This window comes from Desmodus rotundus, chromosome 3 (genome assembly GCF_022682495.2).
Source record: "Desmodus rotundus isolate HL8 chromosome 3, HLdesRot8A.1, whole genome shotgun sequence".
NCBI classification, from domain to species: Eukaryota; Metazoa; Chordata; class Mammalia; order Chiroptera; family Phyllostomidae; genus Desmodus; species Desmodus rotundus.
The window spans coordinates 5,658,274-5,671,247 of record NC_071389.1 but is presented as its reverse complement, the minus strand read 5'-3'; the positions used below and the strand labels follow the sequence as shown (position 1 = coordinate 5,671,247).

Below are 12,974 nucleotides of genomic sequence, written 5' to 3'. Positions count from 1 at the left end.
TGGCAAATTAGCAAGCAACAGTCCGGAGACATCAGTGACCCAGTTCTTATCAACACCTCGACCTGCACACCACCAGCAGCTGTGTAACACACTCTCAGGTCTATCCTTCTAGAGGTCCCACAACACCTCTTCTTAAGACTGAGCAGCTTCTATTTTTTCCCAATGTCTTAGTCTTGTCTTGATCTCATCTACTTTACTTGACAACCACAATCCAAGCAAGAGTTTCATCACCTTGTGGCTTGTATGCACAGATTTACCCCACCCGCTAGCTAATTTGTTCATTCTACCTGCAAATACTCTATCAGAGTCTCTCCTTTCTTCCTGTTTTTGTTTGGACAGCACAGTTTCTCATGTAGTTCATAGTGCAACTTCCCACCTGGAGCAGTTGGCTCTGACCTTGCCTGCTTCCAACACATCCTTCAACCCAAACTTCGGTTATTTCGGAATGGTGAATCCAATAATGCAATCTCCCTGTATACAATCATTTTATGATAGCTTCCCGACAACATATTTAATATAAATAAATGTTTAAGATAAAATCCTAACTCCTTAGCATGCCAGATCTGGTCCTTGTCCACCCAACTGCCCTCATCTTTTACCACCCCTGACACAGCTGGTGTTCAGACCACCCCAAGTTACTCCCAGTTCCCTAGATCTGACATGCTTCCTCCCATCCTTGCCATTCTTCACTTGGATAAATTCCCAGTCGTAGTTTGGGACTTTCTCTGCTCTTGGCTCAGGGCTTGGTCCTTCAGAAACCTTTTCCCACTCTCTCCGCTCCCATCCTGTGCACACAACTGTCACTGCACATATCGCACTGCACTGGAATCACCTGTGTTGCCCTAGCAGTGGTCAGGTCTTGGCAACTTTTCCATCAGTTTCTCCAATAGCAGAAAAATACAAAGTACCTGAAGGGAAAGAATGTGAGGCCTGTAGCAAATTAATCCAAGCATAACACTTCTCTCAAGTACCAAATTTCATTTTTTCCCTAAAAACTCATGAGGAAAAAAAAACCTCATGTAGGTTTATGTTCTACTCCACAATGTATGACTATTTTTTTCAATATAAAAAATGTCATGTCCAAATGTTCAGTAAGACTGATGGTCCACTCCAGAAAAATCTTCTGCTCTGTCCTGTTTCACCTCTAGCAAAGCACCAATACTCTGGGTGGAGAAAGGCAGTGGTTAAAGAAAAAAATAGAAAAGCTAAACAGTTACTCAAAGCTTTCTAAAAATTCAGTTCCTATGCAAAGGAAGGGAACTGAATTTATTGCATTTTTAAAAGCTTCAAATCAAGATTAATTTTTAAAAATTGAAAACAGAGTTTAAGGTAAACTCAAATAAATCAGAAAGTGATAATTTGATATCACCTCATTCATCTTATACTAGAAAAGTTTTTAAGTAAAATGTAGCATAGAGGTTATAGATCCCCTTTAAGATAAAATTTTAATAAATAGAAGAGGATAACAAAAGCAAAAGCTTAAGTGAATCAAGATCATGTAGAAATTAAAAAAAAAATTGGTTTGGAATCACCTTCAAGCAAAAGCAATAAATCAAAGTCAAGATCAGGCCTATTAGCATCACCCTGTTTCATTTTTCCTTCCCCCATATCAGAGAAAAATCACACTCTTAAAAGATGAATTCGACTTTTATTGAATGAGGACTTTATTTTTTTAACATTACAAACTCTCCTTTTCTGATAAGGTAGATCTTACATTCAGAAACAATCTTTAACCATTAAAAAAAAAAAAAGAAGAAATTGAAGGAGAAGTCCACCGTTCATTAGTAAGAAGATTTTACAGTAATGATGGGAGGAAACCAATACATTTCACAACCTAGAGTGGTTCAAACTACATATCTAGAGCAGGTTATAAAATCCCGGAAGAATGACATAAACTGGAGAATTATAAAAACTGCTCATAACGCAGAACATGGCTCTAACAGTAGAGAACAAATGCTTTCTTTGCATTGTGCCTCAGAAGGCATCTTCATGAAGGTAAACCAGGACATGGCAGCTTCCCCTCCTCCCAGTCTTTTGTACAAATCATTAAGGCTAGTCTGCAGAGCACCAGTAAGGCACAGGGGTACAGCAGCTGACTAGAGGAAATCTGCGTAACTTCCTGTAGTCTAATAGTGTTTAATGCAGGCACTGGTGTGGCAAACTCTGTTTTGTTTTGTTTCAGCATCAACCTGCACCTAAAGCATAAGAGGTCACTTCAAGTCACTTCAGTGGAACAAAGAACACTTCACTGCGTTTCTAGTGAAAGAAACAATACCAAGCACTACAAAGAATTAGAAGCAAATATATAAGGAAAAACCCTTTGGTTTAGACTTATTAGATAAGCAGAAAGAATGTCTTTGACTCCCCAAGGAATACCATTCTGGTTTGGAAATTATACCAATGAATTAGGACTCTTCTACATTTCCGTTATTGTCAGATCATTATATAATTTCAATAGCAAAAGCACTTTTTTTCATTTCGCTATGATAATAGCTAGGAATACTTCAATAATATAATAATGGGTAAATGATGACCATTTCTCTTTGGTCTTATATTTAAGCTTAGGGAGAAATACTGTCAAATTAAAAAACAAATGGCAATATAGGCCATATAAATAGTTCACGAAAGCATGGCGCAAGTTACTTAGTAAAAAGAGTCAATGAAGTACTTTTAAAAACACAACCACATGCTCTCAAATGCATGAATTCAGGGACATATGTGGCAACCAATCACACCTTGGTTCACTTCCTCCTGGTCATCTGAAATTAAGGGCTCCTTTTGATACCTAAACATTCCAGCAAGATGAGGGCGCCTTGATGAGCAGATGAAGCACAAACACAAACCTAATTCTTTATTAGAGTATCAGTATGGGTATAGTGCTTATCACAACCCACAACTGCAAATGAAAATACTGTGTTACTTTTCATTCTACAGTGTCACCTGGTCACCAGTAGAAACTCACTCCCATTGCTTAGTGGGAAGTGGAGGCATCTGCCCATAATGAGATGAAAAGGCCATCATAAAAAAAAATATATATATATATAAAAGTATCCTCAGGTTATCTCAAGTTAGGGAAATAAGAACCCAGTTTTGCTCCAAAGGTGAAAGCTGAGTAATTATCATTACTAATATTAGAGAATGATTTTTTTTGCAAGAAAAGACTAGTTAACATATCTTTGTCTAAGAATAAAGAAGGACAAAAACGGGGTTTTCACGAGATGCTATGAAGTGACTGATGTGAAGGAACCTGCTGAGTACACTGACACCACAGAGCACATGAGATCATCATCTCAAGTCGTCAGCCATCACAAACATCATTCGCCCATGCCTAATAATCTGCCGTAACACCTCAATTAAAGACTAGGACTCTTATAGCTACGAAAGCAAAAATATCCCCCCAACATTAATTGGAAGCAACTTTCTGTGCATTAAGAAAGCATTTTCTTAGAAGCAAAGAAAAAAAATACTATGATTAAAAATGTTCTAATAAAGCATAGTGCCCATAAGCAAAGGAAAAGGAAAAAAAAACTACGTAATCACAATCTTTAAGTCTTCCTTGAATGCTAAGTGCTATCTTGGCTGCAATTTTTCACACCACCTGGAAGACAGTGTTTGACTGATGACTTAGTGGGACTTGGGAATCTTCAACAAAGTGAAGTCAGTCAATTGCAGATGTTGCTGGCTCTTCATATCGCGTCTTAAGAAAGTTTCTGACACATTCAAGAGAAGTAGAAAACTATTCTTTTCTTCCCATTAAAATCCATATTTTTTAGTGTATTCTCCAGTGAGGGAAACTGAGACCACAAAATAGTAAAAATGAGGTATTTATACAATAAATGTTCATCATGAGGACTTCTCTTTGCTTGCTTGAATGTCTGTGGGCATTATTACTGGTGACCAAAGAACAGTTCACTATACAGCATCTCCTTTATTCTAAATTCAACCAAAGTTAACCTATGTCATTATTTCATCATCTACTGAAAATACACAGCACACAGCCATATGTTGTAGCCTTCTCCCCATGTCCCATCTCTTCCCTCTCTCCACCAAATAACCTCCCTATAGGCTTACACATACTGCTCAGGGTATACAAGTATTTTGCTGGTAATTCTGTTGGCATGATTTTGGTGAATAGTTCAATGTGTGTATGAACTAGTAAATTAAACATTAAATTTCAAAAAGCAAACGACAAAAATCCAGATATGGTGCCAATTTAAAGATTTCAGTATTTTGACAAATTATATAGTCAAAAGAAAAACCCTACTGAATCAGTTCTATGTAACATGTAGAAGAGTAAGATACAGAAGTTCTGTGGAAGATCCAAAGCTGTGTACTATAAAATATGTCCAAAGACAGTTAGTTTTGGCTTATGAAAAGTCAAATTATATATATTTTTAAAGTCCAATTATATATTTTTAAAAAACACACATGGATGTGAAATCCAAAGCTGTGTCCACATAATGTCACGTTATTATTTTTACACTAACATCTAACATTTATGGGGAAATAATAGACATTTAATACTACATATCAAATTCCCCCTTTGAATGTCTGCATAAACCAAGAGGCAGGCCTTCCTGGTTATCAGATCAATTTACAGGTGTTATAAAAACATAATAAACTTACACTAAAACAAGACCAGTCCATGTAAGTATATTATCTAGGCACCAAGAAAGGAGTAAAACCTCAGGGGAAAAAAGGGAGGCTTCGTTGTTTTGTCCAAAATTCCAGAAACTGCCCATTATGGTGTACAAACAAAAGGGAGGTGCTGAAACATTTACCAGTGTTTTATGTTTTGACCATATTAAAATCAGTTAATATCCATAGGAACACAACATTCAAATAATGTAAATAGTAGGGACTCAAAGGCCAAGGCTAGAACCAACTCAAATCAAGCTACCATCGCCTGTTTCCTCCACCAGGATTTCAAGTTTGTCCAGTAAGTTTTATACCGTGGTTTCTCGACCAGCTTTGAGATTGGGCGCCGAGAACTGTCGCCTCATCCGTGGAGGTGTTACAAACTGGCTACAGTGGTTGGATTTGTCAGTCTGCCTCTGACAACAACTGGCCGCAGTACTGCCCTCTAATTGACCTCCAGTGTTATAATTACAGTAAGACTGACGGTGTTGATGAATGTGGCGCTTTGCCTGGAAAGTCTGCAGATCAGCAGTGGGGTGACCAGTGTGGGAGTTTAAAGATTCTGAGGAGGAAGATGCTTGGCAACGCATACTTTTTGGTTGGCCATTATTGAGAGAATTGCTTCTCCAGCGTAACTGAGGTGGCTGTTGTTGATTATTAATATGTTGCTTGCTAACTTGGATGTGATCTTGACTTCGTGTGCCCTGAGAGCCCCATAGTAACTGGGGATCCTTAGAAGCTGGTCTACCACCCTTTTCTTGGCTCTCCTCCTTATTTCCTTTCTTTCCATCTTCAGCTTTTGGAATTCTAAGCTCTATAACCTCATCTTCTGTTATGATGATATGTGTCCCAGGACTCCAAGAGTTTCTGTGTTTAGGGTTGCTCTTGAAGGGGAACCGGGGTTTCCGATTCTCAGGAGGGATGAACCTATGAGGTACGTTCTGCCGACGAAGCTGCTTTGCTATCTCCTGCTGTTGCAGGTTCTTAAAGCGGATTTGCTCTTGTCTCATCCAACGCAGACGTCCACGTCTGAAAGCTGGATCCCCGTTCATCAGCTGGGAAACACGTTCTTCTTTCTCAAGGTCTCCATCGTCTCCTTTACTTACATCATTCTCAGATATGCTACTGACACCAGCACCAGCAGGTTCCTTTGTTTTGTGATTTCCTTGGGTTTTCTGTTCCTGAGATCCAATCAGTGGCAAGACTTTTTCCATTTTGAGCATTTTATTTCTTAAGACTTTTATCTCCTCATCTTTCATGTTATTTTGCTTTTTGACTTCTTGCAAAATGTCTTCCAGCTTGTCTATATGAACCTTGAGGTCATCTACATCAGTTCCACCTTTACCGCTGGCCAGCACGTCTTCGATCTTCTCATCCCCTACACCAACAGTGTCCCAGACATCCCTGGCCACTGCCTTCCAGGAGTCCCGCTCATTGGGATCTTTCTTCCCATACATGGCACAAAGCTCTTTCATCTTAACAATAGCCAAGGCCTCAATCTCCTGCCGACTGTGCCTAAAATCGTTGAGAGCAACCTCATAGCAAATCTCTTTCACAGCCTGAATCTTAAGATCTGAGATGGTGACCCACTTGGAATCTTTACTCAGGCGCCTTCTTTGGGGTATTTGGTACATTTTAATAGGTTCTCGTTTCTTCCCACTGCTGGGGAGGCCACATTTTTTAACAATGGTTTGCAACTTGCTGGGAGGTAGCTTTTCTCTCAGAGAAGTAATCAGTTTCCAGCTCTCTTCACAGGACCTCTTGTCAGAATCATCCCCGCTATCAGAATCCGCGTCCTTTGGAAAAACAAAATCAAAAAATGGCCCCAAAATAACCAAAATTAAAATGTAAAAAACGAAAATCAAGTCGAAGAAAAGCAAGCAAAAAAGCCTTAACCAAATTTAAAAACAAAACCCCTATAAAACAAAAAACAAAAACCCTAAATGATGTGCAAGTCTATTAATACATATGAATATATAGATTACTATTATTATTATAAACATTAGTTTGTTTAGTAAAACTAACCCAAATTTTCACTTTCTAGCATAGGTGATGAAATCTCCAAGCAAATTTCTTAGGAAGACTGACACCATGAGTGAGTCTCTCACTCTAAGGTCACACGAAGTTATCAACAAAATGGCATAAAATAACATCTTCACTATCTCAAGAGAATGAAGTAAAACCTACGCCCCATCCATGCTAACACCCATGCAGCCACTTCCCCACATTTGCCTTGGTTATTGCTGTTGCTTCTTCCAGAAACTCTTTTCCCCATGAGTGAGCACAGATGCCATACAAGATGTGACGAGCAGGCGGATTAACAAAGGTTAGTAAGGCTGTAGGATGCCACGTTTTGTTTAGCTTTACTAAAAAGAGCAGCCCTAGAAAAAAGTTAGAAGATGAGAAAGTAGAAAAAGAAGCAAATAGGGACGATGTTAAGAATGCTAAGAATCTCTATTAGCAGACCATGTGAGGTTCTCATAAACCAAATTGTTTTTCTGGAAGAAAAGAAGGTTTTGAAACTAGTCTTTCTGTGAGTATATGTTGGATTTGCTATTTTATTGCGTCATGTTACATCGATCATTTCACTTATACAATTAGACGTGTTATCCAGAGAATAAGAAAGCATAAAAGGATCCTAAAGTGGGTCTGCTATTATGTTTTCACACTTAAGTCAATAAATACCTCACCTCTAAAATTTTAAGGAACAAACTTCCAGAACATAAATTAAGCCAGACAAATGTACTTTCATTAAACACCATTTCAAATTCCCCAAGTAAAACTTTAATAAATACAACTTAGAGATGCTTTCTATAAAAACCCATGGCATTTCTAGCTATTTGAGAATAAGTGACAACTCTTCCTATAAAACACGATGACTTCACTGTTTATGTGAAATGGATCCATTTTAAAATGTTTTTCCTAACCTTCTTTCTAGCTATCTTTGCATCATTACTTCTTTTTCAAAACAGTTTACTTAGGGCTAAAGCCACAGCCTGATTTTGGATAATAACCTACTTGATAATAACCAATTATACTTAACTAACACAAGCAAAGCTTAACAACATGGGTCTAAATGAAAGCAACATTGGATTTACAATTCCCTAGGATGAAGGAGATTAAGAAAGAACTTCTATTCAGAAAATAAAAGTTCCCAAGAAAGGACACTACTCACTAGAAAGTTCGAGCTAGCCTAGTAAATGAAAATTTTTTTACTTAACAGTCTCTTTTACTTGGCTGTAATCACCAAAATTATCTCTAGTAAAGTTTTTTAAAATCAGAACTGATAAATAGTATCTTGCTGTCCATACCAGAGAGTCCTGTGTACAATTATTTTCTAGGGAACAACAAAGAAATAACCTTAACCAAAGATAACAACTGGCCCCTGAATTTTGAGTTGTTGCTACTGATTTGTATTATTTCTCCCATTCAAGTACTAACCAGGCCCGACCCTGCTTAGCTTCCGAGATCAGACGAGATCGGGTGCGTTCAGGGTGATATGGCCATAGACTGATTTGTATTATTTCTATTGATCTATAAATGGGTACTAAACCAATTTATAACCCCCACTTCTTTGAAAATTCAGCAATAAAAAGCAGATAACGCTAAATTTTATAGATTCTAGACTATTTTTTTCTTTTCATTTTTAGTTTAAATAATTAGAATGGCTAATTTTAAGTGATAAAAGGTGATTATTAATGTTAGGGAAAAAAAGTATACCTGACTTGTAAAAAAGGTTTTCTTGCAAATATGCAGAAACTGAGTTTCACAAAACAAACTCTCTCTGATTCTTCCTACATACATGACAACTAAAATTCCTTTTCTGGGCTCCTTTTTCTTTTAAAATTTCTTAAGGATAAAGTGACTACTAGCTAATTTAGGATAATGAATATTCTAATCATTGTTTTAATATCATAATTGAGAGATAAAAGTCCTTAAGCTCCAAAATAAAACATAAATAAATAAGAAGGTCTACATAAATCCAAAAGAACTCATATTAAATCAAGTGGCCATAACTTCCTCTCTTTCTAAAATAATTATTTTGACTCAGTAGACTATGTTTTCTATGTATAGCTCAAACATAGCCCCGTCACATAATGATCATCATAGTAGAAAGTCTGTATGCAAAGTTTGTTTGTTTATTTATTTACTTACTTATTTTTAGAAAGAAGGGAAGGGAGGGAGAAAGAGGGGGAGAGAAATATCGATGCATGCATGAGAAATACATCAACTGGTTGCCTCTTGAACATACCCAACTGGGGACCTGGACCACAATCCAGGCATGTGCCCTGAGTGGGAATCAAACCGGTGACCTTTTGGTTTGCAGGCCAGTACTCAATCCACTGAGGCACACAGCCAGGGCTGTATACAAAGTTTCTGTGCCAATATGTAAATTCTATCTTATGTCAAAAAAATTAAGATATTTAGATTTATTAAAGGGTTAAAAAAACTACTCAGGTCTGGCCAACTCACTAAAAGATCCTTCTGCTTTCCTTAAACAACAAATGCAAAGTAGGCCTCCTGAAGAGACTCTGCAAGCAGCTTATACAAAGAGAAGAGAGAAGATACCTGTAACACATGTGTAAAAATGCAAGTACAGAAAGGACCAGGTGCATAGTAGGGCACTAACTACAACAGAATGTAACAAGTATGACGCATATGGGGAACTATCATAACAGAAAACTTTTTTAATGCTGTCGTTATGCAAAAATGATTACATATAATAAATATTTTAAAATATTTACTGAATAATAATTTTTTGTATACTCTCAATATTTATTCACAGGGCACATCTGAAATATATCTGTTGGTTGACCAATATAAGATCATAAAAATTCATTTCCTATTCAATATTGTTACAGCTAGATACTCCAGGCAAAATCATTAGAAATCAATTCCTCTTGAGGACAAGAAATTCAAACGGAATGCAGAGTTGGAGTTTTGGGAGGAAAGCAACCACCTTGCTTTAAGGATCTGCTCTTAAAATCCTAGCTTGCTTTGAATGCACAGAGCAAATGACAACCAGAACCTGATTACTTACAGACTAAGTATGTCTCCTGGAAACTAATATGTCCTATAGACATTTACTTTCCTCTGTGAGTGGTCATCATCTGACTTCAGAGCCCAGTTTAATCCCCAGTTCTTGGTTACGGAGAACACCAGACATCATTATTCTTCCCCACCAAGTTTTTCAACAGTTGGTCCTAGCACCAGCAGCATGGGCACCCCCAGGGAGCTGGTTAGAAGTGTAGAATCAGGTCCCACCCCAGACCTGCTGAATCAGCACCTGCATTTTAACAAGACTCTTAGGTGGCTGATAAGCACTGCTCTACTGAACAGAACAGTGAAGTAAGTCATCAGAAGACTCAAGTTTAGGCCGCAGACCCATGACTTCGTAAATATTCAAGAGTAGGCAAGATAGCAATTTTTTGCCTTGGTTTCCTCAACTGGAGGGAATATAAACTACAGGTAATACTACTCATTTTAGTGGGATGGGGGGAGGAGGGTGGGTGAAGGTGGAAGAGGGTATAGGGACGTATATGGTGATGAAAAAAGATAAATTAAATTTTAAAAGTATCACTCATTTTATTTATATACACATCTACTAAAGAGAGTTGTTTCAGGAATAAAAAATGATGGATGTTAAAGCTCTTTGTAAATTATAAAGCACTATACAATTACAAGGCATTACTGTTAATCATAAATACAGCTTAATTATACCCGTCCTCATTTGATCTCTCACAGACCATCGGAGGCAAGTTATTAGATTATATATACTACATTATTAAGATAAAAGGTTCCTTTACGTGTCATAAACTTTTTAAGCCCATAATCACATTGTAGCTAAATCTTTGTTTTTATTAAAAACTAAATGCCAGCTAGGCCTCCTAAAAGACTCTATATATAGCATTGCTATTATCTTGCTCCAAACACTTGATTTATTCTTACAATGCATTCTTTTGGGGGACTTTATTATAATTTCCAAGATAACAAACGAACTGGTTAACCTGCTGCCAAGCCTGAGAACTGAGCTGCCCTAGAAAAGGCTGCTTCTGCTTAAGCCCTTGGCTTTTCTGGCCCATGTAGCAATAGCCTCTCTTCTCCAAAGCAGAGCATGGCCATAAAGCTGTAGTTTACATGCAATGTTTTACATGCTGTATTTTATGCTAAGGGAAGAAACCAGTATTCCAGCTTTCTTCCTAATACACCCTAATCTTAAAAGAAGCCCATGAATCTTAAAAATTGAAAAATTCCTGAATTGCACCTATAGTATTTAAAGGTTTGCTATACCTTTTCCTTACCTATCAAATGGATGCCAAGAAGCTTCTTACAATCAGGGCTTTGTTAACCAAAACTGGATGGCTTCAAAAAGGAAAATCTACTTAATGGATCAACTTATTTATTCATGAGATTATTTCTACCAAACTTAGAAAATTAACACCATAAAATGCTAAAGTTGTTAGCTCTATAAGATGCAACCTTAGAAGGACTTTCAGCTCCTCACCCAAACCCTTTCTGAACCCAGAAACACCAGGCTTCCCTCTCTTATCTGCCTTGGTTGTACAGCCCCTGCTTCCACTATCATCCAGAATGCCATGGGGACCCTTACTGAGGATGCAGACTCCATGCAGGGGAACAGAAAAGGATTAACACATGCAACTGTGCAGCAACACTTTCAGACAGTTTAACTTAAAAAAAAAAAAGAAAAAAGAAAAGAGAAACGTCTACCCAGCACGAGAACAACCCCCAGGTCAGCCCAAGAGCAGAGAATTAGTACTATCAGGTGATCAGAAACAAAACCAAGGCAAACGCCCACCAAGTTCAATATGCAGAGTAATTATTATTAAGAGAACTACCACTGATGCACACTCAAAAATCACTATCAAGAGGCAAAGGCTACCAGAAAAGCTCCCGCCTATAGCACTTGGTTTTGCCAGAAGATTTGACTTTAAGACATAAAAGGCACAAAATAGTACCTTTATGGACAGTTTTTCAGGCTAAGGCTACCAGGAGCTGTAAGTTCGTTCTCCATTAAGAAAATGAGAGAATAGTGTGTAGTATCAGTGAGAGATGGATAGGCCATGTGGACATGTGCTCATCTGTGAGGACAGAAGGTGTGAGAACAAGCTGCCCTTTTCCTAACAGAAAATTCAGGATAGATTCCTACCAGTCTCTGCTGCTCCAAGAGAAGATCTGCTTCTTCCTTCTCCTTTTTGTACAGGATCTCCATTTCCTGCAACCTACGAGAGAAAAAAGAATACATGGTGAAATCACCAAGCTGTTTCATATATGCTACTATATATGTTTAAAAGAAGTGATAGTTATGTGGGCCGTATCATATTTGTACATTACCTTTTCTCCATCTCCTGTTTCATATCAATTCCTTGTTTTTCCAGAAGCTCTCTCTGGGCAAATGTCCAGTCCACAGGCTCAGAGGGAGTCTCAGCAGAAGGAGTCTTCTCCCGCTCAGCCCGTGCTTGCTCCGGGTGGTTAAAACGAAACACATGGTTTTTACCCATGATGATACGGTTTCCTAGCACAAAAGAGAAACAGGGTTAATAAAACATTTAAAAAATGTACAGTACCTAGGTTACTGACCTCACTCTTTCTAATGCAAAAAGACAGCTTTTAGAATTATACAAGAACATGAATCCTAATGCTATCACTTTAGCCTTTAAACAAAGATTCAAAAATTATAGAGTTGCTCACACAAGCTGCATGATCTTTGCTGAAGACTTCAAACCTGTCCCAGTCTCACCTGAGCGCAGCTGAACAGGCTGGGCCACCCTCTTGCCATTTACGTAGGTTTCTGAGCGTTCGCAGGGCTCTAGAGTCACAATAACTAAGAGGAACGCAAAGTAATGTTAGCATCACAAACCACTGGAATACAATAACGGAAAACCGATGAAGATTCACAGTGGATCCCTGTAGCCAAACTAGTGGCTGAGCATCTATATAACAGCTTACTTTAGGATCCACAACAAGGGCTATGGTTAAGATAAAACATTTAAATGAATTTGACAAACCTCAGAAGAAGATATGAAATCTCAGTTTTGGTGACATCTGACAGTTCAGTCTATAAAACTGTAAACCATCAGAAATCTTAAGTGTGAGATATAGGTCATAACTAGAAACTTAAAAGCAAAAGCTAATATTCTAATCAAGGAAGGAATTAATTATATAGCATAAAATACTATTAGATTGTTGTTTTGTTAATAACCCAGACAAAATATAAGATTGACTTTTTCATTTTTTAGATAAAAATAAATTCTACTGCGTTAAGGCTGGAGGTCCTTCAAATCTCCCACTACCCTGGGTATGTGTTCCCTTCTTAC

At 37.7% G+C, this 12,974-nt stretch overlaps 1 protein-coding gene across 8 annotated transcripts in view; it reads right to left on the bottom strand.

The window, feature by feature from the left end:
* Positions 1-12,974, bottom strand: part of KIF1B (kinesin family member 1B) — a 139,003-nt gene that overhangs the window by 55,839 nt on the left and 70,190 nt on the right. For 7 of the 8 annotated variants that reach the window (XM_053920162.2, XM_053920165.2, XM_053920163.2 and 4 more), the window contains 3 exons: positions 12,398-12,481; positions 11,992-12,172; positions 11,807-11,879 (listed from right to left, as the gene is read on the bottom strand). In XM_053920162.2, the coding sequence (XP_053776137.1) occupies positions 11,807-11,879; positions 11,992-12,172; positions 12,398-12,481 (338 nt within the window). Of the gene's footprint in view, positions 1-1,628; positions 6,435-11,806; positions 11,880-11,991; positions 12,173-12,397; positions 12,482-12,974 lie in introns of those variants that run through there. The other variant, XM_053920170.2, reaches the window with a different exon arrangement.